Below are 25,163 nucleotides of genomic sequence, written 5' to 3' on the forward strand. Positions count from 1 at the left end.
CATATTTTGTCAAAGCCAGTGCAATGCATGACATCTTATTTGCGTTCAGTGCTTTAGCAAAGACATATTTCCTGCAGAAAGCATATTTACTCAAGTGATGTACTTAAGTTTATTTTGACATACATGAAGCCAAGTGGCTTCTACTTGAAACTTCAGCTCCATTTCAAATCACAGGCAAATATTCTATGTTTTACTCCACTACATGTATTTGATAGCTATAGTTATTTTTTATTCAGATGAACATTTTACATCAAGACACATATCATAAGCGTTTAGTAATACAAACGATTGTTAAACAATAAAAACAAATTAAAAAGTCAGTGTCAAGTAAGGGTCCTTTGTCACATTGAAGGCCCAAAGAAGAAAACATATCCAATATCCTCCACACAAAAAAAGAAAAGTTTGTGTAGCAGAACTTTGTTTTATCATCTTTCCTTCCTCATTGTGATCTCATGAACCCTCAGATTTGTCGTTACCCTCTGAGGAAGAGTTTACCCCTAGGCTGAGAACTGCTGGATTAAACTACCAGACTTTGTATTAAGTATTAGGTTAAACATTAGCTTCACCTCAGGTGCAAGAGTAAAATGCTGCTTAAAGCAATGATGCATCAGTATTCACAACCTAATATTGTAACTCACGGGGGCTTTTTCTCTCTATTGAGTTCTTTTACTTTTGATACTTTCAATACATTTTCCTGTTTATACTTTATTTGAGTAAAGGATCAGAGTACTTTACTGCGACCTTCCAACTCTACGCCTACTCTACTCTGAGTTTGCGTCTTGACTCTCGAAATTAAACAAAGAGCAAATTCCCCAGTTCTTATTTTTAGTTCCTGTAAAGTGGTGGTCCTGCCTAGATGACAGGCTATTATAGGTATATTTAGCATATTAACAATGCTTAGATGTTTCAGTAAGATAACTACAGTTCATGCCAGGCCATTTCTTCCCATGTCATCTAATAATAATGGTGTACATTCCCCTCCACCTCTATTCAGAATCTCAAGGGACAAGGCATTTGCTTTCCTGTTGGCCCGAACACTGCTCAGACAGCACAATGGTCCATTGATTCATAAATATGCCAACAAAAGAGTTTAAAATAAAACAAAAATAGAACCACAGAGGTTTTCTTTTTTTTTTACCAGTCTACTTTATTGCATTTTCAATTGCATCCAGGACGGTCTTAGTCACATGTTTTACTCTTCATTCAACAAAGTGCATTGATTAGACAGTAGTATTAGCAGAAGTAATTGTGGTGGTGGTGGAGTAGTTTGCAATCTTGCAGGATGTGTGTATTTTCTTTCTCATGTGGCCATTAGGAGTCGTAGTTTGCTTTCATACGTTCAGCTGTTTGAAGGAGTCATCATGGCACAACATCGTAATGAAAGTACAGGACATTTGCTAAAGAGTGAGTTGTGAACCTCTGAATCTGAAAGCCAGGAGGCACACGCTAAGGTATGCCAAGGGAGTATTTTTTGTTTGAAAAGGTCACTGCCTCTTTGTGTTAGAAAACTAGAATCTCTAAAAGTAAAACATGAGAAATATGTTTGAATTTAACAACATAACTGTTGGTGCATTTTACAAAAGCTACTCATTAAAAACAAACGGACGCCTCTAGGCTACTCTGCACATTTTCATTACAGTATGACTCTACACGCAAAATATAAAAATTAAGTCAACATTGCAGTCAAAAGGGATGGGGGTTGCATATGTGGGTTAGGACTCAGTTTGGATTGACGCCTTCAAGCACATGACCGACGGTTTCCAGTGGGGTCCAGTACGGCCTTGGGGAGTGGTGGACGGGGCTGTCTGAGGGGTTTGAGTGGGTCAAGCATCAGGGGTCAGGGAAAGACAGGACAGGAGGCTCCTTCAGGCTGAAACAAATGAAAAAAACAAAACAAAAAAAAAACGAGGTCACACACTTCCCAGTTGTCTGTGGTGGCTGAAGGAGCCACCACCACCGCTATGGTTGTGCCACCTAGCGTGCCTGCTCCTCTAGAGGCAAATCTGAAGCTCACTTAGCAGCTTCCTCTAACAAGGCGTGACAGGGGCTCGCAGGGGTTGGGAGACAGCAGAGGGAGGAGGGAGAGAAGCATTGCCATTCCTTCAAAACCAGCATTGTGGTTCTTCCTGCAGTGGGTCATAGATGCCTGACATGCACTGTGGAACTGAAGGACAGGCTTTGAAGATTAGGATTATTATTATTATTATCTTCACCATCATCATCATCATCCCTGTCTCTGCCTCAGAGGGACAAAGAAAAAAAAAAAAAAAAAGGAATTGTGAGATGTTTTTGTTATAGCTCCAGATGATCCCCAGGCACTGTGTGTGCTCACTGAAGCTGTTTGCAGATGGAGACAACAGTGGCAGTCCTTTGTAAACAGGCTGCTGCATTATTTTGTTTCAGTGCATGTCAACGGAAAACAAAAGACAAGCAAGGTGAAGCAAGAAGAGTATCGGCAGATTTATGCATCTTATATGTTGAGGCAAGAACATGACATTATAATGAATATTATACCGCTACTTCATAGGGACAGTGTGCAGTGTAGATAAAGCAGACACGTTGAGTAATTGTTACCATACAGTGGCCTTTGATTTGACAGCAGGGTCAAAAAGGAACACAAAAGCATACGTGTTTATCTGTTTAATTAATCTGGTTACATAAATGCCAAATATAAAAGGGGATTTATTCATGCTGTGGTGATGTTTGTAACCAGTTCACATAATGTTGTACTGCCCTCCAGTGGTAAAACAGAAGCATTAAAACAAGACGGCGATGAGAGAAAATGCATTTTACCTGGACAGTAGTAAGTCAACATCATCCACGTCTCCTGGCTTCAACTACTCAGCCTCTTCCTCCTGCAAAAAGAAATAATCATGTAGTTAAGGAAAGCAATTAAAGATGGTTGAGGTAGACAATCAGCAAGAATGTGTTAAAATCAGTTTTTTAAGTTGCTTTGTCATTCTTTAGGTTATTACACCATATTTTTAACTATTCTGATGGCAAATTAGTCAGTTTTGTTGAAAGTGCCCAGTGAAAATTCACCCCTTCACCTCATTGACCTTGGTCAGATCCACTGCAGGGGGATTAATGGATTTAAGAAAAAAGATTACATAGATGATATATAACAGGCAGAAGTTTTCCTCTCTGCAAAACCAATTATCTTGCCTCTTGCTGCTCTACCCAGACTACGAAATCCAACATAAACCAGTCACTACTGGGGCTGAACCATCAACATGTTTTGTGTATTTGTGTCCCACACACAGCCATCCTCTTAATAAGAATGAAACAAGACTTTTTCTGCAAGCAGATCAAGCAGTTTGTTGTAATACTACCTGTGTTTCTTCCAAGTCTTCTTCTTCTTCCTTTGGCACATTAAAAAGAAAAAGAAAGAAGGGAGTAGTGTGAAGTCATCGTCCAAATGGCAGGAAGGTGAGAGGACTTCACATGTTAGTGGCTGTAGCGATGGGTTGGTTAAAAATGGAGAAGTAATCCGAGAGAAGTGCAGTCAAAAGTGGAGACGGAGGGAACGAGAGAGACTAAGGAAACTAATGACCTGCGGGTTTCCACATATTCTGAGATGAGCTTTGTGAGACAAGAATGGTGCTTAAGACGGGGGCACCCTATAAGATGTTTTAAATTCTGAAACGACATGTTATATGTTGTATTTAAGTGCAATCACTCAAGCTGCACTGACTGTTCCTTGTTAGTACAGTTTGATGACTGCCTTCTTGAAGTAAACAACTCGCTCACTGGGGGACAAAGGGAGTTGACATCATTATCTATAATTAGATGCAATGATAATTTGATTCCATCCAGTTGTACAACATAAGGTATAGTACCAAAACACTATCACACAAACAGATCTACACGACCTGGAAACAAATTAGGCAGTAACAAGACTGTTTTTCCCTCCTAGTATTGCACAGTGACAAGAGGTGCTCCATCTCCTCCATCCTCTTTGGAACTTGTCACATCCACTTTGTTTCAGAGTGCTCTTGGCAAAAAGAAGCAAAAGCCATGACTTCTTAAAAAAAAATTTTAAAAAGAGGAAAGAAAAGGACAGGTCCCCCCTGTCAAGACAGTGCATCCCCTGACCGTGCAACATACACAAACTGAGAACAAACATGTCCAAGTTATGCTCATGTGCACACAGGCAACGAAACTTTCCACCTGTTCTTATGGCATCAAAACAAAAAAGTAAAACTGTCTTGGCAGACTCACAGAAAATGCCTACATCAATGCTTCGTAAGACCCACCACAACACTGAACTAACAACAAATACTGTGTGGCGTCATCTCTGAAGTAATTGTGCACTGAACCGCATGATGCAAGGCTGCCTTTGGGAGAGACAGTAGAGAAGTTTACATAAACCTGTACATACAGTCTTTGTATGCAATCAGATCATGCACAAAAACCCCAATAGGTTTCACACCATGCAAAACATGGAGAAGTGAAATCAAAATATACCTCTTGTACTTCAGCCTCTTCTTCTTCCTATGGAAGATTAAATAAGGTATTGTTTAGTATGTGAACATCAACAAGAAGTTATGATAATAGCCAACCTAATGGTCTTTATGACTGGTAGTTTAGACTGGTATTTCTGTTACCTCACTAAATCCACCTAAAGTTTAAGTAAAATATTGTCATATTCATCATGCTGCACACCGTCAGGCATCTCTATGGAGAAAAATCTACAAGTCCATGCAGCACACACAGAGAAAGAGAGAGACAGAAGAAAGAGGGAGGACAGTGAAAATCTCTAAAGTCTATAAGGCCAAAATACAAAACAATACAAGACGCCACAAACCACAAAAACTACCTCACTGCCTTGTTCGTCTTGCTCCTGCAACAAAGGTAAGACAACAACGACAAAATAGATGGAAAGGTGGAAAGGAAAGAAGGCAAAGCAAAGCAAAGCAGTGAAGCATATGAGATAGAAGATCAGGCAGAGGCTGGAATGTCTCAGAGAGGCAGAGTCCTTTCAACACAGCACTTAGGACAGATGTTTTTTAACCAGATTTTTTTTTAACCTAGATTAACTGAGGCTTCACAGTGTTGCACTCCAAAGCAGGCAAAGCTGCATTTCAGATCTGGTTAGTTCTGAAATCTCTAGGGGAGCTAACCCTGAGTTAAGTGCTGTGTGGAAAAGTGAGGAAAGTAAATCGATCATGGACAGAGTCCCGAAACTTGTAACCCTGTCGTCAGAGCTTCATGTGCCATGTGAAAAACAGTGTGCAGGCGAGTGCATAGGTTTGGGTTGGAGTGGGGTACAATGTAAATCAGTAAATCAGTGTTCTTCCTGTATGTACCCTGACAAAACCTGGGCAAAAGAAATGTCCACAACGAACTTACAGCTGATGATAAAGCTCATTAGTCTATCAGCACACTGTGATAACTGAAGGCTACCTAGATGAGTCAATCAGTGTTCTGTCATCTGGATTATGATAGTCAGAGAGTTTGAAGACACTGTTCAAAGAAATTTTAGTCAGTAAATCAAACTGAAACTGTAAAACTGAGTGAGTAAAAAATAAGCTCCCCCGTCCACAGTGGTAATTACATCCCTGTATGTGAGTGCATGTTCACACGTGTCTATGAATATAAGCTTGTGTGAAATATGACAATAGATGTGGCAGGGAGTCATAAAGGGACATTGTAAATTCATTGTACTCTTAATAGAGGGCAGTATCAAACTAATGTAACAAAAGTGATGAAAGGGACTTCAATTATGAAGAAAATTACATTGTTATTTTATAAGAATGTTTCTTAAATTGGCAATTTCATTAAGACAATCACTGGAGGTCATAGATTAATCATCACTGCATCACTGCATATATAACACACTTGAGGTTACAAGCAAAACCTCTTGGTATGGCCAACAGTGTTGTCATGTGCCTTGTACTTTATTCTGACTCTTAACTTTGTTACCACAGATGCCATGCTAGTCATCCAGCTATGTGATTGGTCCCTTTTGGCCTGACAGCATGGCAAACTGTGCAAATACCCTGGAATATCCTCGGTGAGACGAGACGTACTAACAACTAACACTAGTGAAGAAAAAGGCTGAATAGCTTGATATACAGGGGGGTGGCAAAGGAAGCAAGAACTTGACTATAAGGCACAGGTGACTGAAAAAAGACAGGACGAACTGAGGACTAGGAGCAGGTAATAAAAAAAATCACATGAATCTACCTCAAGCTGTCGTAGCTCTTCTTCCTCCTATAAGGAATAACAGATAGCAGGTCAGCAGGCTGTGTGGGGAGCAAAAGAGCACCACAGGCATGCGCTACAGAACAGTTTAAAATGGAAACTATGGGGATAGTTGAGGTTGTCAGGAAGCAGCAACAGGACTGGGGAGAAATGAGGAACGGGATGTTAGCAGAGAGAGAGAGAGAGAGAGAGAGAGAGAGAGAGAGAGAGAGAGAGAGAGGTAAACAAAATAGTAAAAAAAAAAAAAATGGAGTAGAGTGCTGAAGAGAGAACAGGTAGAGAGGGAGGGAGAGAAGGGTGAAGTCTTGAAGTGAGCAAATCAAAGAGAATACAGATGAGTGGGAACAGCAGACCAAGACCCCCACCCCACCCTAACTCAACCAGAGCAGTCTTCCCTGACCTCTGCACCATCAAACCCACACTGCTGATGACTATACGGTGGAACCGCAGAAAGAGACGATCACCGACGCACAGTTACCTCTGACTGCAAATCCTCTTCCTCCTGGAGGGAGCAAACCAAGAGATGGACAAAATGGCAAAGAAGTGGTCAAACGCCATACAGTGTGTGCTTGAGGAACATGGCTGGTGTGAACACCAGCAGAAGGACCTCTAAAACTGTCGCGTCTAAGTGATGTGACGTGAAGTGAAGTGAAACACGGACTGCGGAAACATGTCAGTTCCTAAATGCAGCTATCTGAAGTAGCAGATGGAAATAGATGCATCAGCCAATCAGTGGGGTTTGAGCTATGGTGTATGTTTCACAGACAAAACCAACTGCCAAAGTCTCAAGTTCAAAGTTAATCGTAGCAATTCTGAATTTGTTTGAGGGGCAAATTAAGTTTAATCAACAGTCGTCCTTAAAATGTCTTATCATAGATAAGAAGGGCTGTAAAATGAGTTTGTTTGAATGGTTCATGACAAGACAAAAAGTACTCAAATCCCACATTGGCATGAGCAGCTACTACAGTGGAAAAAGTAGGTGATAAGTAGCTTGGGAAAAAAGACCAGCCATAGTCAATATAGCTGCCCATCTTCTGCCAAAGATACAGGAGTTGGCACTGAATAAAGATATATATATATATATAGATATAGATATATATATATATATTTGTGGTGTGGATGCGAGGAAGACCATAAATGTATACATGTGTCATATGGACATCAAAAAACAAGTACCATACTGTTTGAACAAAGAGATTTAAAAGTGATGCAAAGCAGTTTGCAATATCCACTACCACTATGAAAAAAGACTTTTGTTACATGATTACTTATCTGGCTGTCAGGTGAAAATTAAAACAGACAGTAAATGAATTTGACAGTTAATAGCAACCCTACAAGTTCAGCTCATGTTAGCGCTCATTGTGTTAGGCGACACTGTCAGATCAAGTATCTGGCAAGCGGACATGGCTGGGCAGCACTGGTGAAGATTGGTCATAGCACTGCTTCTAAACCAGCAACTACTGCTAAGAAAGGAAAGCGTTATTTCATGAACATCCACTGAATGTATTTCACATGCAATATTAGCTTGATATAATGAAACATGTATGGCGCCTACTGAGTGCAGGCATTGCTTACTACTACTAATGTTGGCACAATGCCTGCTGGCATGAACTGATACTGTTTGCTTTTATTATGAACACCCTTCACATTTGGCACCAAGGACAGTGTCCCTTCTTACCCTGTCATCATCAGCTTCTTCCTGTTTGAAAAAAGACAGGAAAATGGCTGAACACTGGTCCCCCTCAGCTTTGAATTGAGTTCACTGTTATCGTAAACTTTAGAGGAACTCACCTGTTCTTCTTCCTCCTCTGCATGGGCCTGCTGAAAGAGGAGATGAGACAGACACTTCAGACTATGCACATGGAGATATTTGATTCGATATTCGACGGTAATGACTGAATATTTATACTGACACACGACAACATTCACAGAACAGGCAAATAAAAAATCACGCAGTCGGGTCGGGTGTTTTCGGGACCCTACAGACACGACATAAACAGGACAGTTAATAGTGGATGTATATGCAGTGTCATGTGGGTTGAATCGTCGAGACAAGTGGTAACAGTGTCATGAGCAAAATATAAAGGTTGAGAAGTGAAGGTAAATTAAACACAAACAGAAACACATAAAAAGTCACAGGAATGCAAAATAAAGAGATTAAATGTCCAGTGGTGCTAAGGGGACAAATAGGGAATGATGGAGAGGAATGTTGCACATTGTGGGTTAGTAAATGACTGAATTCAGAGAGAGAGACTTGAGCAGGAGATGCAGTACAGGGACGACAGGAACTTAAAAGGGAGGCAAACCCTTAATATGGAGGAAAAAGACAACATTAAAGGGAAAGTATAAATGCTGAGGGGAGAAAAACAGAGCATTCCAGGAATGATGTGAAGATGGAGGAAAAAGACGCTCAGAACATGGGAGAGGGAGAGGCTAAACAACGGGAGGCTGGATTCTAGTTAAGTGGCAATTACTGTGTCTTCTGTGACCTCGTCTGTCTCTTCCACTGCCTCCTCCTCCTCTGCAGGGGCCTCGTCCCCTGCTGTTTCTTCTTCCGTGGCTTCATCATCTGCAGTCTCTCCTTCTGCTACCTCCCCCTCCTCCTCTTCACCACCCTCACCTTCATCCTCCTCATCAGCTGCCTGTGCCAGCTCCTCCTTGCTGTGTGCATCGCCGTTACGCTCCTCCACTGGTACCTCCTTATTGTGAGGTGAAAACAACAACTGGTGATCAAGGGCAACAAATAATGCGATAAAAAAAATGTGAATATTAATGGCAGAGATGTTCAGGCAGTGCTTCAAACAGCACAGCCGTGAGCTCATCAGTTGGGGAGGTTAAAAAGCTTAAAATGTAGGTGATGGTTAATCCTGGGAATGAAGTGGAGGAGGGAAGAAGGAGTAGCAGTTAAAAGGTGGAGACTGAAGTGTCAGTACTTTGCATGAAAATCAGATGTTTGGAATGATGCATCATAAACTGTCATAGGTGAGAATAAGTAATGGCTCTTAAAGGAATAGTTCTAAATTTTGGCTAACACACTTATTTGCTACTCTCTGTAGTCAATTAGTTTGTCTTAGCTCAGCACGAAGGCTAGAAACTGGAAATTAGCTAGCCATTATATGATGTCTGTTAAATCTGTGTAATAATTTAAGTGTCTGCAAAACAATTTACAGGGGGTAATGTGCCAGACTATTACAGCTTAAACTAGAATGGCACTTAGTAGATTCGCATGACAAATACCTCTACCAAGACCTAACATATTCTTCCACCAGATCTGAATTATCTGGATCTGCACCAAATTGTAAAAATCCATAGATTTCAATACCATAAATGTCTGATTTTTATCTTGCAATATTAATGAAAATAATACAAATTCTTGGATCCGCCCCTTTAACTGGATCTGCACCAAAATTTAATGGGTTCTTCCCTGGCCCATCCCCCATCCCTCTACCAAGTTTGGAGCAAACTGGTTCCATATTTTTTGCATAGTCCTGCTGACAAACAAACAAACAAACAAACAGATATGGGTCAAAACATAAGCTCATTGGTGGAGGTAACAAACCATATATAACATATTGATTAGAAAGCTTTAAATCTGCTAGTGGGTGGATTTTGATTATCTTTGGACAGAGCCAGGCTCGCTGTTTCCACTTGTTTACAGTCTTTGTGCTAAGTTAAGCTAACAGGCTCCTGATGGTTGCTTCACATTTAGCATACAGACAAGCAAATAAGTATATTCTATATATATATATATATAAGTGTGGATCTGTTCCTCTCATCAGTCTAGTCAACAGTATTTAATAAATAAGCAGTATAGTAACTCCTGGACTGAACTGCTGGAAGCAAATTACAGCTAAAATGATTCTCAATTTGCACTTTGTTCATGCAGTACTGAATTATATCCTGTGGGATTTTAAAAAAGGAAGATCACAGGTTCAGCTAAGCAGGATTCCTCAGTTGTGTTTTTAGCTAACCCAACAACAACAAAAACAACAAAAATCCTTTGGATCTTTTTCAGCTACTCAATATATTGCAGCTGTGTCAATATCTCATGATGCAATGAGTAAAATTGCATTGAGGTTGTGAATGTGAGTCAAATTCCTGCTTATGAGAAATGTTTGCTCATGCCCTTGACTTGCAATTGTAAGTAACAAAAATATGATTGCATTTTAAAGGTTAACACAGAGTCAAACACAGAAATCGAAAGATGTATGTAGTTAGGTATCTTCAGATTGTGGACTGTGATGAAAGTGAGGACAGCAGGGATTTTCTTTTGGGAGGAAAAATGTTAGAAAGTCACTGAAATCAAGAAGTATAGAAGATACAAAATGCTTTTTTAAAGTATGCATTGAAGAAAATATTAACAACGGAAACAAAACATCAAATTTCACAATGCAAACCAAACATATTACACTTTGTAAAGTACTAAGTGAAGAAAGAATTGTAGGAGCATGATGCCTCACCACCACTCTGGGGCAGTCTGAGTGATGCAGTGCCACAGTGTTATAATGACACGGTACATTGTGTTACTGTGGAATAAAATTTTTCACTCATGCAAAGCACAAAAAGATTTGTCAGTGTGATGACTGAGACAAGAGATAATGGAAAGTCTGTTCAAGTCAACAGGTTTGGACAGAGGGGGAATTATTTAGCTATAATGAATGGAAAGGAAAAGGTGAGACACAGTGAAAAGACACAAAACATAAAGGAAGTAACGACGGCATTACTATTGAGTCATCAAGGTTTCCCTCTGCATTAGTTTCCTCGGCATGGGTCCCGTTCTCCACAATATCCGCCTTGTCCGCCTGCACTGCTTCCTGTGCCAATGAAATGACCAGGTTTAATACAAGTGTATCACACAGAACCCTCAGCCCTTGATGTCAATGGTTTGGATCACCAGCAAATGTTGTCTTGTACATTTTGAAGTTACAGCGTCCGTGATTATTGTCAAACAATGGTTTTCTTAACATCAAAGTCTGCTGTTTGCATTTCAACATATTTAATAGTGAAATCAAAAATGCATAACAGATTTGTGAAATTGTAGCTTCAGGCCACTTCATTCTGAAGAAGTGATATCTTAAATTTGATCAGCGTCTGCCCGAGTTGTCATATACCATAACTTGATATTACTCACTATGGAGGTGAAAGTGTGTCCTAAAGATCATCAAACACTACTATGGTTTTGAATTTAATTATGATGTGTTTAAAGAAACTAAGATGGACTTACTTTGATTTCTCTAGTGGGTTACAATTAAAATGTGACATGCTTTATTGGTAATTTATGGATTTCTGACAACATGATAATGTAAGGTATGGACTCTTGTTATTGTGGACTGTATAAGCTATATGCACGACAAGTCATTTATTATTGTTCTTTAAAGTCTCTAATACCCTGATGCTGTCTTGATATAATTAATTCAGTTGATTGCACAGCTTTAAATGATAAATGAGATATTAGCCAACTTATCTAAGACAGGTAGGTGTTTCATTAAATGTATTGTTATATATAATATTGTTGTATATAATAAACTAAAAATGTATCAACAATATATATATATCAATAACATTCATACTAAGCCAAGCCAGAATTTGTTCCAACACAGTTAAACTGTCCTGAAGGACAATATATTGGCTATTTGATTAAACAAACACTGTTGAAGCTGTCCCACCACAGCAGATTTACATCCTGGCATAGGGTTAAACAAAATTAGATCATGTTGTTTAGGTTTTTCTTTTTTACACAGTGGAAAACAGGAAAAGGTTTGCACCTTTGACCCAGGAGGAGGGGGCAGCCCCAGGAAAGAATACACCAAGTTGTCCTCCTTGGCATCGAAGAATGTGTCGTAGTCCTGCATGAAAATATAAGAAAACATTCTGTTATAATCCACTCCATCTTTTATTTCTGCTTACACATCATGTGCACTCAGTGGAGCAGGTCTGTACATTAATAATGTCACTTAATTGCTCTCTTAATCATATACTCCATGGCCCACATTAAAGTATGTAAATTCTGTACTATTCTGCAGAGGCCCCCATGTTTTGGTTTGACATCTAGATCCAACCGCTGGCTAATAAACACAAGTCTAAAGCAGAGTGAGTCCCTGCTGTGAATATACTCACCCCGCAGTAGCTCTCTTCATTGAAGATCTGAGGTGGCAGGGGGATGCCGTTGGCGGGCTTCTTCTCCTCTGGGACATTCTGCCTCATCCACATGCGGTTCTCCTCGTTGCAGGCGATGTCCAACTGAGCGTAGTCCACTTTAAGAGCCTCCAGGAAGCCGACCACATCTTGCTGCTTCTTTTTGATCTGGGAAACAGAAAAACAAATAGCATAAGCTTAAAGAAAACCAACAGTGATTGCACAGTGTGTGGGGAGAAGGCTGTGATATTCAACTTCAAAGATTAAACATGTTGCACACTATATGACACAATGGGTTCAAAATCTGGTACATGACACTACCCTCCTCCCCTTGGTCTCCTGTCCTACTACATAAATATGTAAACTCCTGCTGTTATAATAATTAGTTGATTCACAGAAGATTAATTGCCAACTATTTTTATAATTGATTAATCATTGAGGTTCATTTGGTGGTTTGAGCTTATAATGTGTGTGCATATGCTGCTTTTCTCTGTATTATATCAGTATAATTTGAATACCTTTGTGTTTTAGACTGTTAACTTTACAGACAATGTCATGTGATGTGAAAACATTATTTTGAACTCTGGGAAACTAAGTATATTTTCCACTATCTTTTGACAAATTATAGCCTAAACAATTAGTCTACCAGTAGAAAAGACATGAATAGCCCTCCACTCATCGATAACAACAGTATGAAGCTCTACAAACATACAAACTCAGAACAAACAAGGCAGGTCTTTCTGCTGTGAGACAACAGCCCTATCCAAGTGGGCCACCATGCCACCACTAGGCCAGTGCAAGCTGCTTATTTAGCTTTGCCAAAAGTAGATCTAGAGGATGAATTCACCCTCCCTGCAGTGGTTATCACCCCACCTTGTGTGTAGACTGTTACTTCAGGCTATATCAGATCGCCGATAGTATTAAAAGGCTGTTTGTTAGGGGCAAAATCTCTACCAACACCGGTTATGTGGTCTAAAGCGTTTGTATATCGGGGGTTCCCGAGACATGAATAAGTTTGGGAGCCCCTGTTCTAGAAAGCTCTGCATGTGAATCAGGTCGACTTGCGAGGTAATTAAACGCACTGAAGCACAGCTCAAGCATAAATATTAACATGAATCAAGTCACACACATGTCAATATTCTTTAGATATGCGAAATCAAAGGCGAGTGACATTCATTTCGAGGTTTAACGCTCTTGACTCAGTGTGAGTGAACGTCCTGATCGGTTTCAGGAGCACTAAACTACAACCAGGAAAGTTCAGTCTACAGAGAAATCAGTCGCACTGGCTGAATGCTTACCGCAGTGGATCCCGATGAAGAGGCGAGGAAGACTTTGATAACCATTTTTTTTTTTTTAACAATATATTCTGTAGAGTTTGCAACAAGTAGGCTCTTAAAGGAGCAGGCAGTCTCCTCTATTATTAGAGCGCACCCAGGACGGAGGGAGACATAGCACTGAGATCACACACATTCACTCAGTCACTCACTCACACACACACACACACACACACACACACACACTCTGCTGAGGCTATTTTTGTCTCCAGGCTCCATTAGTGCAGGATTGGTGGGATGGCCCCTAGGGGCGCAGCACCACACTGACTGATTGGCAACTTCAGCTGTCTGTCGACGCGGGGGACAGTGGAGTTCATCTCCAGCCACTTGCTGAGTTCATATATGGACAGAAATAGCACTGACCAGCACTGTAGGCTGCAAGTCTTTGGTTTCCAAACGCAGGAGCTCGGACCTGTTAAGGGTTCTCGATTAGGATCCCCAACAACATGGGAAATTGTTGACTTGACTCAATAAAGTTTGTTGTGAAACTGGGCCAATGCACGTTAGATGCGCTATCATCGAGGTTTCACTCTTTCTCCATCTCTGTAAAGGGACACAAGTGAAAGCATCCTTGCGTGTAGTTCTTTTTAATTTACAATATTAATAAAATCTGCCAAAACCTCACTTTTGACTGAAAATTTTTATTTTTCAAAATGTTCAGGAAAGAATTGTGTAGCCTTCATTCAAAATGCATAGTGGACACTGAAAATAAAATTTGTAGTATCTTGCACACACACAGTCTAACCTATAGATGTATTAGCCTTTATATGTAATAGTTTGCAACTTTAATATAGCCTTTTTTTTTCCAAGCTGGTTTGGAGCTTCAATCATTGTTCCTCTAGTTACCGTGATAACCGCGAGTGTCTTGAAAAAAGCCCCTGGCAACAATCGATCCACTTATTTATTAACTAAATATTCAGAACCTGGATGTAAGTAGCTTAATTGGAAATAACAACATGTCTGTGCATGTTCTCCAGTAGTGAGCAACAAGAGCACAAAGAGAGCTCCTCTCAAAAGCAAGGAAAAGGTATGATGCTGTAATTTTTCAGGCTACACCAGTTAAAAATATGAAGAACCAATGATCCTTAAGCTGAAGATGAAGGAAACTTTATTTTATGCAACCCAGTCAATTCAACAAGATCATAGGGACCAACGAGAATAAGTATTAGGAATTTCTTCATGCAGGTCTTTTATGAGCAGATTTCTTTGTGATCCTTCAGCTAAAAAGCTGCAAAAAGCACTTGCTACTCATTTATGGTTTACAGCTACTATAGCAAAAGGAATAAGGTCCTCAAACTCATTTTATTTCATGTAAGTTCACATTAAGGCTTATGTTTTCCTGTTTTTTTTTTTCAGAGTGGAAACACCTGTACAACAAGTGACGTGTGCGAGGCAGCAGAGCCTGATGCAGCAGGCCTTGGTTCATAAGGAGGGTGACGGTGATGCTGTGAGCTGCAGCACTGACACCTCCAGGTGGTCAACTCCCTCCAAACTATACTGTGGCTCTAATAGTCTACAATACTTGTCTGACTGTGAAGACCAAGCTGACTCCCTCAGACAAGATTCCAGAGGCCAAGACAACAGACAAGTGGCAAGGATCAAAACCACCTGGGAGAAAGAGAGGTATTTTATTCAACCTGCTTTAATATGTGCCCAGTAGGAATCATGTTGTTTATTTAAATAAAGTCAATGTAACTCATACTATCATTAGTAAATTCTTTTCTTTTTTCTTCTTCTGTTTAGATAAAAAAGCCCAAGGGGATTGCAAACAGAAGACAAACTACGCTGCACACTGCCAAGTCCTGAAGTTGCCTCAGATCAAGCCGTTGCAGATTTCAAAACCAAGGACACAGTCTGCCCACTTGAACTGCATCAGGGAACTGAAGAGCCAGGTGTCAGATCTGCAGCAGCAGCAGCAGCAGCTGAGAGAGGCCCAGGCTGAGAACAAACTGCTGAAGAGGTTCCAGCGTCGCCACACGGTGGCACTACAGCACTTCCAAGACTCAGAGGGCAGCATTTCACAGGTTGGTTGATTGTGTCCCTCTGGTGTCTCCCATGCTCAGTCAGATCTGAATCATTGCCAAATCATTGTGTGCACAGGAAGCTCAGAGACAAAAACAGGGCTTTTGGTGGCTACCCATCCCTAAAAGTTGGAATGCTTTTATCTGTGTGCACCATGCATTCTACACCTACTCCCAGCGTATTATCCAAATTTCACAAGCTGTTCATATGTTCATCTCTGCAGGCAGAAAATCTGATGAATTTTTCCTCATCTTTCTCCAGTTCTCCAGTTCCTCACATTATGTTGTTGCCACCCCTGTTCCCAGGTCCTCACCAAGCACAACAACGAGGTCCGAGTCCTGCAGGGGCTGCTCAGTGAGACCCGTGCCTGCCGTGACCACCTGGCAAGGCAGCTACAGGCCACAGAAAATAAGTTGTTGAACACAAAGGCCACTCTCCAGCACCTGCAGCAACTCAGCCAGGATCGCAGCCTGCTGGAGAGGGAGGAGCTCACCCTCATGCCGGCCAAGGCCACTGCTGAACTGGAGGAGAAGGGCAAGAGGATGCTGGTATGAAGAGGTTGGTTGGGATGGAGATGGATTTGTGGGAGTCCAGTGTCTCACCAGAACTCCGCACAGCATCCATACATTAGCACTAGTATACTGGGGATATAACCAGGAAGGGCAGTTTTTTAAAATAATTTTATACCTTTGTTCATTTTCTTTTGTTGTATTTTAGGACTTTTTTTGTGCCAGGCATCGTTCAGTCGTCAATTAGTCACTGAACAGAGAAAGATCAGTGATGCAAGGAAGATTTCCAGCTGTCTACAAGAGCAGATATATCAGCATTGTAGTGTCCCTATCTGCAAACAGGACCATGGCCTTTTGAATTCCATTATGTTTTCATGTCATATCCAAAGTGAAGTCAGACTAAGCACTTGTTGGAGAATTAGGTTAAGATGTCTGGATCAATATTTTCCTCAGACAACTGGCCATTAGTGAACCACTGATACTGAGGGTTTATTGCTCGTGTTTGATGGTGTAATTGCTGATACTGAGAAAACTAAACATTACAAATTGTTATTAATGTTCTATTTAAGCATTTTGCAAAAACAGATTTTCAAATATCTTAAAATTTTAATGTATTCTGACCAACTGTAACATGGTTGCTCATTTAAGAAAGATCGGATATGAGACTATTAAATAACGTTTTTTTTGTTTCCCATTTACAGGAAAGAAAAAGAGAAGTGGATACATGCAATATTTACTCTCACAGATTACTAAAATGATCGACCAAAAAAAGTGAGTTTGGCCATTTCTAATTTGTTGGCATTTAGCGGGAGTTGTCTGAGACTCATTCCTCATTTACAGGCAATGAAATCAAGATGGGTCGAACAGACATGGAGCAAAATGCTTGTTTTGTCAGTGGGTCATTCAGTATTTTTCGAGAAGTATGACTATATTTGTTTTTAGACACCTGTGAGCAAAATAGTTGTTCAGAAGAGCGCAGAACATCAAACTGAGAGACTGTACAGACGAAAAGGAGGCATCAGAAGCATCAGAAGTGTTAGGGGCCCCACAAGTGTTAAAAGAAGAGCAGAAAAAAAGAAAACGAAAGCGAAAGAATACAACTGAACCTACAAGAAAAGGATACAAGCTGACTCAGATCAAACGCAACTATACTTTAAATCAAACTACTGAGAACCTGCACAGTGGCAAGACCTGCCTACAGCAGCATGGATGCGAGTCCCTGTGAAAGCACCACGATCTCGACAAGGGTGGAGGCCCTCAGCAGTGGGATTTGTGAACTTTCTATTATAAGCCTTCCAGCTGGGAAATACAGGAGAGGAGGAATAGGCAGCTCTCAGTGTGAGTAAAGGGCAGATACAGTGCACATTGATGAGCAGCTCTTTGGTCCAAGTGAGGTCACTGAATTGGTTGGTTAAACCTTTAACATGTCATACAAAGAACCTTTGACTGAACCAGTGGATAAAGTTTGACTGTAGTGGCAGAGGACTGGGATTTTCTCATGCTCTTTGTCACTAATGTATTTCTCTGAATAAATTATTTTCTGACATAAGAGTTACACAAAGTCAATTGTGGTTTATCTACTTTGGTTTAATCCATTGCAATTCTACTTCAAGACAATTACCTGACATGTTTTTATTGGTCAACTCCCAATTTGCAAAGTGACAATAAATAGGGTTTATTTTTCTTTTTTGTCTTTTATTTAAAAAGGCATTTCAATATTTCCAAATCATTCCATTTTGAAATAATACACAGTAAAAACAATCTCACATTTAAATTAAAGTAAAATATAATAACAAAATTCAACAACCCCAAATTGCTATGTTATAGAATGAGACAACCAACACCAACAGACATGGAGCAGCTGACAAAAAAATAATAATGGAACAAAACTGTAGCTTTCAACCAACAAAATGTTGAGCAATAAGTTAAGAGAACAATGTGTTTAATGTTTGTGCTCACAGCTTTAATCTCTAGCTGACAGCATGGAGACCGAGTGTAACTACTTTGTTGCAAACCACCAGCCAGCATGTGATTCCCACTCCACCTGAAGGGAGAGAACAGCTCTGTCAATGCCTTAATAAACAGACTCACATTACTGACAAATTTAAGAGAAAAAGTATGACATACTGCAGTTTATATGTGAACCAAGTTCTAATCCAAGTTATGTTGATGAAAAAACTCTATCCCATGTGTATTATGTTGTTGTATTTGAGGTGTCCTGCTAAAGTATATGGTGAGTACCTGCCACTCCTGTTGGGAAGGCCACAAGGCGCTCCACAGGGGCAATCCATCTATTGGGGACCACTGTCACTGGATCAGAGTAATACTTCCATATCAAGGAGATCATCAGAGCAGCCTGACAAATTAAAGACAGAAATGTGTGGATACATAATACATCATATGTATTTTATTAGCTTGTCATGATGCTAGCAATGTCAACTCTAACATTATACAGTATGTTTAAAATTAAGAGAGTGTAGTACTTAAATTACATTAACTGGAGGTTCTGTATGAAATATATGGCCCATGCTTACATTTTTGATACGGAAGTAGCTCTCTTTGTAGGTCTCATTGTTACACTGTAGTCTACTACTAAATCTACTTACAATACCCACCTACCTGCAGTATATAAAAGACAATGTTGACAACCCATTTCATTTTGGCTTGTTGTGCTGTTCTTGATTTCACTGCAAAAGGGAGGAAATATGTAACTGTTTGAATCATTGGAAAATTGTTTGAATCATTGGAAAAATAAGAAGACATGGGCAATGATTCAGAGATCTAAAATTTGGCTATGCGCTTTTTATTGTACATTCCCAGTTACTGTCTTCCGTCTAGTCATTGGGTAATATAACAAGTATCACAGTGAAACAAAGAGAAAATTGTGATTGGTTAAATTTATCTAGTACAACACAGGTTGTATAGCTTGGTCATGGGAGACTGAAAACTGCCAGTGTGCAGTTTTCAGAAAATATCAATGTGGAAATCATATGAAACACCTTTGCACTGCTGTAGATGTGTATCCCTCAAATTCCTTTTAACCACTTCCTGTCTGAGCACAAGATCCTAAGGCTGTGGGCAAAGGACAGCAACAGACAGCAGCTGTTCCCAGAGAACATTTAGTAAGTATGTTATCTAAAACCCTCTGCCACTTCCTGCAAGTGGTGGTTTTAAAGTGTGAATCTGCTGTAGTAGACATGCAAAGGTGTGGAAGACACGAAAATGTGCCGTTTACAGTTTTAGTGACAGTGTGTCGCCATATAGTTTCCATTTTCTTTCAAAACGAAAATAAGCTACAAGGAGCGTACTAAGTAACAAGGACACCAATCCAAAACAGCATCCCTGCAACAAACTGTTCCTTTCTAAAGCCTTTGTTCACTTCTCATTGTGACTGTCATAAAAATGCTGATTTATATTTAGAAAATAAAGATTGTAGTGTTGTTTGATGTTGTTGCTATATGTTGCTGATGTATTGAATGTCATTTTAGGGCTCCTGTCACATTGCCTTTCCTCGTTATGTCAGTAAATACTTCTGTTTCTCACCGTGCGTTTTCAGCTTGTCTGTCATCTTGTTGATTTTGCGCTCCAATCTGGCATATCTTGCAAACTCATCCATCATGCTAATGGAGGACTGCTCCTTCTTCATCTCCTGAATTTCAGCCCTCATCTCACTCTCCTGCTCCGCATCTTTCTGCACCATCTTTGAGAGCTTGAAAGAAGAGGAAAAAGTGAGTTAGCAGGGGGACATGATTTTAGTGTGATGCAGTCACAAAGCTCTGAAGTGCTCCTACTGGACAATAAAAGATGGTATCCAGGAGTTTTAGCTAACATATTTGCATTACGCTAAGCTATCTTTAGCAGTAATGCTAAGATGTAAACAGTTACAAAACTCCCTCGTGTTACAGTGGGCTCATTACATTTGAACAACGACGCAGCACAAGATGTTTCGCCCCTTGTGTGTTGTGACTAGACAGGTTTCCGGGGAAAACTCCACCCAAGTAGCATTATCCATTATCCGTTAGCTGTTCAGTAAACTAAGCTAGGCAACAATGGGCTGTCTGAGAGACGAAGCAAAAACACCAACAACCATAATACACCACCACAGCCTATACGTTTCAGTCATAATTTCACATATAATAACAATACACCCAACTTACGAAAGAGGATATGGTCGGCAGGAGTGTTTTCATGAGATTGCACAGAAAAACCGACCCCAGCACAAGGAACCACGCATACCCAGACGCCATGTTTTCTCTCCTCCCTCCAGTCCTGTCAGCCTCCTTGTTGCAGCCGTGGAGCTATTGGAGTTCACAGTGCAGTTACATAATAATTAGGCCATTCAGGTTCTGCTGGTAATACTTTAAGGTACACGGAAGTTATTATTTTTTTTAAAAACACACACACACACACACACAAACATCAATGACCTCATTTAGTTTATTCGGCAGCATATTAGAATTGTGGTTATATGATTTGGTGATAAGAAATTGAACTAGAATAAGGAAATACCACTGACTCAGAGGACAAAAAGATATTTATGCACACGTTTATTTAATACTTCATAACATGGACATAGTTGTCTTGCACACACTGCAAAAAAGCCCGTGATTAAAAAGTGAGAGTTGGCTGTCTTCACTGATTGGCATACAATCTTGCCCACACAGGTAAGATGTTATGGTTCAAAAATATGCTGCCTCGACCTCGAAGCCAATCACTGGAAGCAAGGGGCGGGGGTTTACTCTTCCTGGTAGGTTGGTAGGATAAGGGATAAAATATACCGAGAGGGGGATCCAATCCAGTTTGAGCTAGTTCTGGTGCTGGTCGGACGTCTATAACGTTTATACATTAAGTTACATACCGCACTGGAGGTGCAAGCAGAGGCGTAGGGCTGACTCTTTTCATTCAGTTTCTTGAGCTGTAAAAGACCGTTGTTCTTTTATCTCTGCTGTACAGTCAAAGCAACAATGGGAAGGAAAAAAGTAAGTTAAAATATGTAGATTCTGTGGAATTTCGACATATGCAGTACATTTATTAACATAAATACATAAGCTGTATTTTAAATTCGCTACCGTGTATCTTTTCACACTGCATGAGAAATAATGTAACGTTAAGAATAGTCGCTACAGTGTCCATGTGCATGCATTAAGTCCACCTTTGCTGCGCTCAGGTCTGTCGTGTCTACCCTGTTGATACAGGGAAGTGGCGCCTTTTTACTTAGTACAGTGCAGCGTGCCTTTTCATCGACCAAGTTTTCCAAATGCATAGTCTCATCTAATGCAACCACTTCGTGATTCAGGGGCTAAGATGTATATCTGTCCGTGGTTTAATAATAATTAGCCCTTACTGTGTGCTGAGATCAAACAAAGGGGTGTAACCACCGTCGATGCACAGGTTGCCATTTCAAGGAAATTTCGTGCGTAATTGCCACTGGATATGTGAATTTATCGTGATTAGACGCGTTACTTCTTAGGCAGCCGTTTTTACTAGGGATATGTGGAGTTGTAATATGTGTAATCCCAGCAAACACTGTTGAGATTTTGACCTCTGTCTGCGAGTACTGTAAAGCTAGTGCGCGTCACCCTTGAGGTGTACGCTCTTTTCTTTAAGAGCGTCATGGCAGCTGATATATCTTCGAAAAGACAGCGACACATCTGGTCGTTTTAACTGCTCACTTGTATAATCGTCATGTCGGAGAAGTTTTATGGAATAATCCTGAGGTTTAGTCAAACTGGGAACATAAAAAAACACATTCACTGTAGTGATGTATGGAAGTGCATGTGGAGATGGAGCGACTCCATGACTTCCCCCCTTCTTGAAGTAGCAGGAGCACCGTGCCTACTTAACAAAAACATGTTGGTCTCATGAATGATGCGCTACAGTGCTTTGGTGGAATATACTTGAACTGGCCAAGCCTTTCTTAGTTAATTTAGAAACGTATCAGACTCCTCTCCCCACTTTAAGGTTGCATAATTTCTTTGTGACTTAAGGGGAGGGAGAGGTGCCCATCCCCCCTTTGCATTACACACCCACTTCAGCTCACTCATGAATAGCGGTTGTTTTTGGTTTACTAATTTCTTTTTCCCTTCTCTGTCTCTCACAGTCCAGCAGTGATGCAGTTGCAAGTGCAGAGGTTAGTATTTGTGTCATGTCTTGACACCCAAACTGACAAAAACAGATCTTGACATGCACATGTACAGTGAAATGAACATTTTGTTCTATTTTCTGTCAAGAAAAAAGAGGAGGGCTTGCTTCATGCAGGATGGTTATTTAAATAGTTATGCGCTGGCCACTTTTAATCCTGCAAGTGAGAAACTAAAGCTATAAGGATTACAGTGTCAGGCAGTTGGTTTTAATGCACTGTTAAAACCCAAACCTGGTCATTCTGTTGGGTTTGAGGATTTGCACAGCCTCTAGGGGGCGCTGGTTAAAAGGGGCTCCTTGCTAACTAACTTTTGGTCCATAGCTTGTCCACCATACTTTGCTACAAATCTTAAAACGCAATGTTTCACCTTTGCCCCCAGTATGACAGTATAATGTACAGTTAAGCAGAAAAAGTGAACAAGAGTACAAGGAAGCTGTTTCAGTTTTCAGTCTTAGTTTGCTAATTTGCTAATTTATTTCTTCTGTCAAGGATGGGATGTTTTCACCTCTGTTTGTCTGCAACTAATAAATGCCAAAGTCCAAGTATTTAAATTGTAACTCTCACAAAGAAACCTTTTCACACGTCTGATAAGCTTTGACTTAGGCTACCTATAGTCTGTTTGTAATTATAATTCAGAAGTTGGTGCATTTGAATGAGTTGTAAGAATTGTTTAATAGACTTTTTAAACTGATAAATAAGTTGGATTTATTTATTTATTTTTCCAATACTGACCATCTCTTAAATAACCAACATTAACCCAGACATTCAGCTGAGGCCCATGTTGGGCACTTCTTGGTGTCTAGAAATGCATATAGAGGCACTCATTACCTCCCCCTTGTACTCATAGTACCACCCCACATTGCGTAACATTTGTTTCATGATTGATTTTATGGGCAAAAAGTGTTTTTTGGACTCTTTTGTATCATGTATTAATACTCTCAAATGACTGAACTAATATCTTGTCCTATGTTTCTCTTCAGCCGCGGAGAAAGTCTCAAAGGTTGTCAGAAGTGAGTTTTACAAAGCCCAGCAAAAACCATCTCGCATTATTTAAATCATCACATATTATACTATAACTATAGGTATTTTGTTGGCCTAATATGATGCATAATTGTTTGTTGTGTGTGTGTGTTTTGCAGAAAGAGACACAACCAAAATCACAGCCAGAAAAGACAAAGGTAATAGGAGAAATTCTGCCATTGCACAAGAGCACTGTATCCACTTAAAATGCAATGTTTTGCTCTCTATATTCTCTATTATTCAAATTTGACGGTGCATTTCATGCTGCTTGGTTTGTTTTCAACATGGTAGGCACCTCCCAAGAATAAAAAGGTGAAAGAGCCTGCAAAGGCCAAGCCAGAGGAGAAGAAAGAAGAACCTCAGGCAGAGAAAGAAGAGGCTCCTGCAGAAAACGGTGAAGCCAAACCCGAGGAGGTATGCCAGCTTTGTATCTTCATGAGCCTTGCCACATGAAATTTGCTATTTGTTTGCACTGTAGCAATGTTCAAAGAAAACAAAATGATAAAGCATCTTTTCTCCATCCTCCAGAAGGCTGCAGCAGCAGATGAGGCAGACAAAAAGGAGGACAAGGCTGAAGAGGAGGATGAGGAGGAAGAGGAGGAGGAGGATAAAGCAGCAGAGTAGTAGTAAAACCTAAAAACTCAGTTGCTCCCTGTACCTCCTTTCTTGTACAATGCAGAGAATATTTTTATCTTCTATTTTCTTAAGACAGCAGTGTTTTTAGGGATGTGATTTCAGAAATGCATTTTTTTTTTTTTTTTTTTTTTAAATACTACAAATTCCATTCAATTTCATGGCTTCTGTGAAGGGAAAGTTTGTGGTTTCATTCATTGTACTTGTTTTTTGTCTCTCTGGCTTCTTCTTTGGCCTTTTTTAGATTGTGGTTTTCTGCATGACATGTAGTCATGCCTTCAGTGGGGTCCAGAAGTCTGAGACCACTTTCCCATCCAAGTGGCCTCAGACTTTGGGACCCCACTATATATCAGGAATTCCAGGATTCACCTGAAACATTCTCGAGGAGTCTCGAGGGATTTTGTGACCTGTACTGTTTTGGAATTTAATCCATTGTAATACTGTGTTTGATAGGGAATAGAATGGTTTAAAGTTTGAGAGTTGTGTTCTATGCTATGTAACATCTTCTTCACAACGTTCACTTTAATCATGTTCACTAGTACTGGAATTGGTCATGTTGATTTTTTTTTTTTTTTTGATTTTTTTTATAATGCAGTCTGTGATGGTATATTTGAGGACAGTTAAATTTACGCATATTCTCAGCTGTGCTCAAAAGAAAATACATTACAGAGTTAATCATACTTGCTGTGTTTATCCTTTTAGGATAACTGTATTTTCATTTAAGTCAACAAAATGTATATGCCACACATTTGTGGATATATTCATTGTGGTTTTGGGATTTCTCTACTAATGTACAGTTTCCTCCTTTTTTTAAAAAAAAAAAAGAAAAAAAAGAAAATGTTTTCTTTGAATGGTATGAATGGTATAAAATGCCAATTAAAGTGGGAATTTCTCTTAAATCTTTGATTGGTTCGCTGATTGACTGATTTAAGATGTTTACCTTTTGTTACCTATAATAATTGATTGATATTTTTAACCATTTAAGTGACCGGATGATATAAGGCAGAAAATGTGTCTTTTGAACATAAAACTAATGAATGTGGACTGAATTGTTAAATGATGATTAATTAGTTTTATACATTTTAGGTATATCCATATACAGTTTTCCTGGTAGTTAAAGCTAGAATGTGTTTTCTTTAGTGAGTTACAGTGTACTGTAAC

General features: G+C 39.9%; 4 protein-coding genes across 49 annotated transcripts; 2 read left to right on the forward strand and 2 right to left on the reverse strand.

Annotated features, from left to right (window-relative positions):
- Window positions 1-1,121: 1,121 nt before the first annotated feature.
- Window positions 1,122-13,831, reverse strand: sh3bgr (SH3 domain binding glutamate-rich protein). 46 transcript variants are annotated; one of them, XM_087173789.1, is made up of 14 exons: window positions 13,641-13,831; window positions 12,325-12,510; window positions 11,973-12,053; window positions 10,932-11,021; window positions 8,697-8,906; window positions 7,999-8,025; window positions 7,886-7,906; window positions 6,686-6,709; window positions 6,190-6,216; window positions 4,820-4,843; window positions 4,468-4,494; window positions 3,333-3,362; window positions 2,794-2,855; window positions 1,122-1,870 (listed from the first exon to the last, which is right to left on the reverse strand). In XM_087173789.1, exons 1-13 carry the CDS (start codon window positions 13,683-13,685, stop codon window positions 2,838-2,840), a joined length of 810 nt encoding a protein of 269 aa, XP_087029915.1. In that variant the 5' UTR covers window positions 13,686-13,831; the 3' UTR covers window positions 1,122-1,870; window positions 2,794-2,837. The 46 variants fall into 46 exon arrangements, with proteins under 46 accessions (XP_087029915.1, XP_087029914.1, XP_087029913.1 ...); XM_087173788.1 differs by having other exon boundaries at window positions 7,999-8,028; XM_087173787.1 differs by having other exon boundaries at window positions 8,682-8,906.
- Window positions 13,832-15,070: 1,239 nt separating this feature from the next.
- On the forward strand, window positions 15,071-18,174 carry LOC147819156 (lebercilin-like protein). Its single transcript, XM_087173778.1, is given in 5 exon segments — window positions 15,071-15,325; window positions 15,420-15,700; window positions 16,004-16,256; window positions 16,416-16,600; window positions 18,169-18,174. Coding segments are annotated over 5 exon segments (969 nt in total). The 5' UTR covers window positions 15,071-15,081.
- On the reverse strand, window positions 17,882-20,516 carry get1 (guided entry of tail-anchored proteins factor 1). The gene is made up of 5 exons (XM_023405659.2): window positions 20,365-20,516; window positions 19,751-19,916; window positions 18,827-18,894; window positions 18,449-18,563; window positions 17,882-18,251 (listed from the first exon to the last, which is right to left on the reverse strand). The coding sequence occupies exons 1-5, from the start codon at window positions 20,452-20,454 to the stop codon at window positions 18,178-18,180; spliced, it is 513 nt and encodes a 170-aa protein (XP_023261427.1). The 5' UTR covers window positions 20,455-20,516; the 3' UTR covers window positions 17,882-18,177.
- Window positions 20,517-21,002: 486 nt separating this feature from the next.
- hmgn1a (high mobility group nucleosome binding domain 1a) lies at window positions 21,003-24,901 on the forward strand. Its single transcript, XM_023405614.2, has 6 exons — window positions 21,003-21,186; window positions 22,308-22,337; window positions 23,330-23,359; window positions 23,489-23,527; window positions 23,661-23,783; window positions 23,898-24,901. The coding sequence occupies exons 1-6, from the start codon at window positions 21,172-21,174 to the stop codon at window positions 23,991-23,993; spliced, it is 333 nt and encodes a 110-aa protein (XP_023261382.1). The 5' UTR covers window positions 21,003-21,171; the 3' UTR covers window positions 23,994-24,901.
- Window positions 24,902-25,163: the final 262 nt, after the last annotated feature.

The sequence above is a fragment of the Seriola lalandi genome, unplaced genomic scaffold (assembly GCF_002814215.2).
Source record: "Seriola lalandi dorsalis isolate HSWRI2012SDOR001 ecotype SW California unplaced genomic scaffold, Sedor1 jcf7180002054281, whole genome shotgun sequence".
NCBI classification, from domain to species: Eukaryota; Metazoa; Chordata; class Actinopteri; order Carangiformes; family Carangidae; genus Seriola; species Seriola lalandi.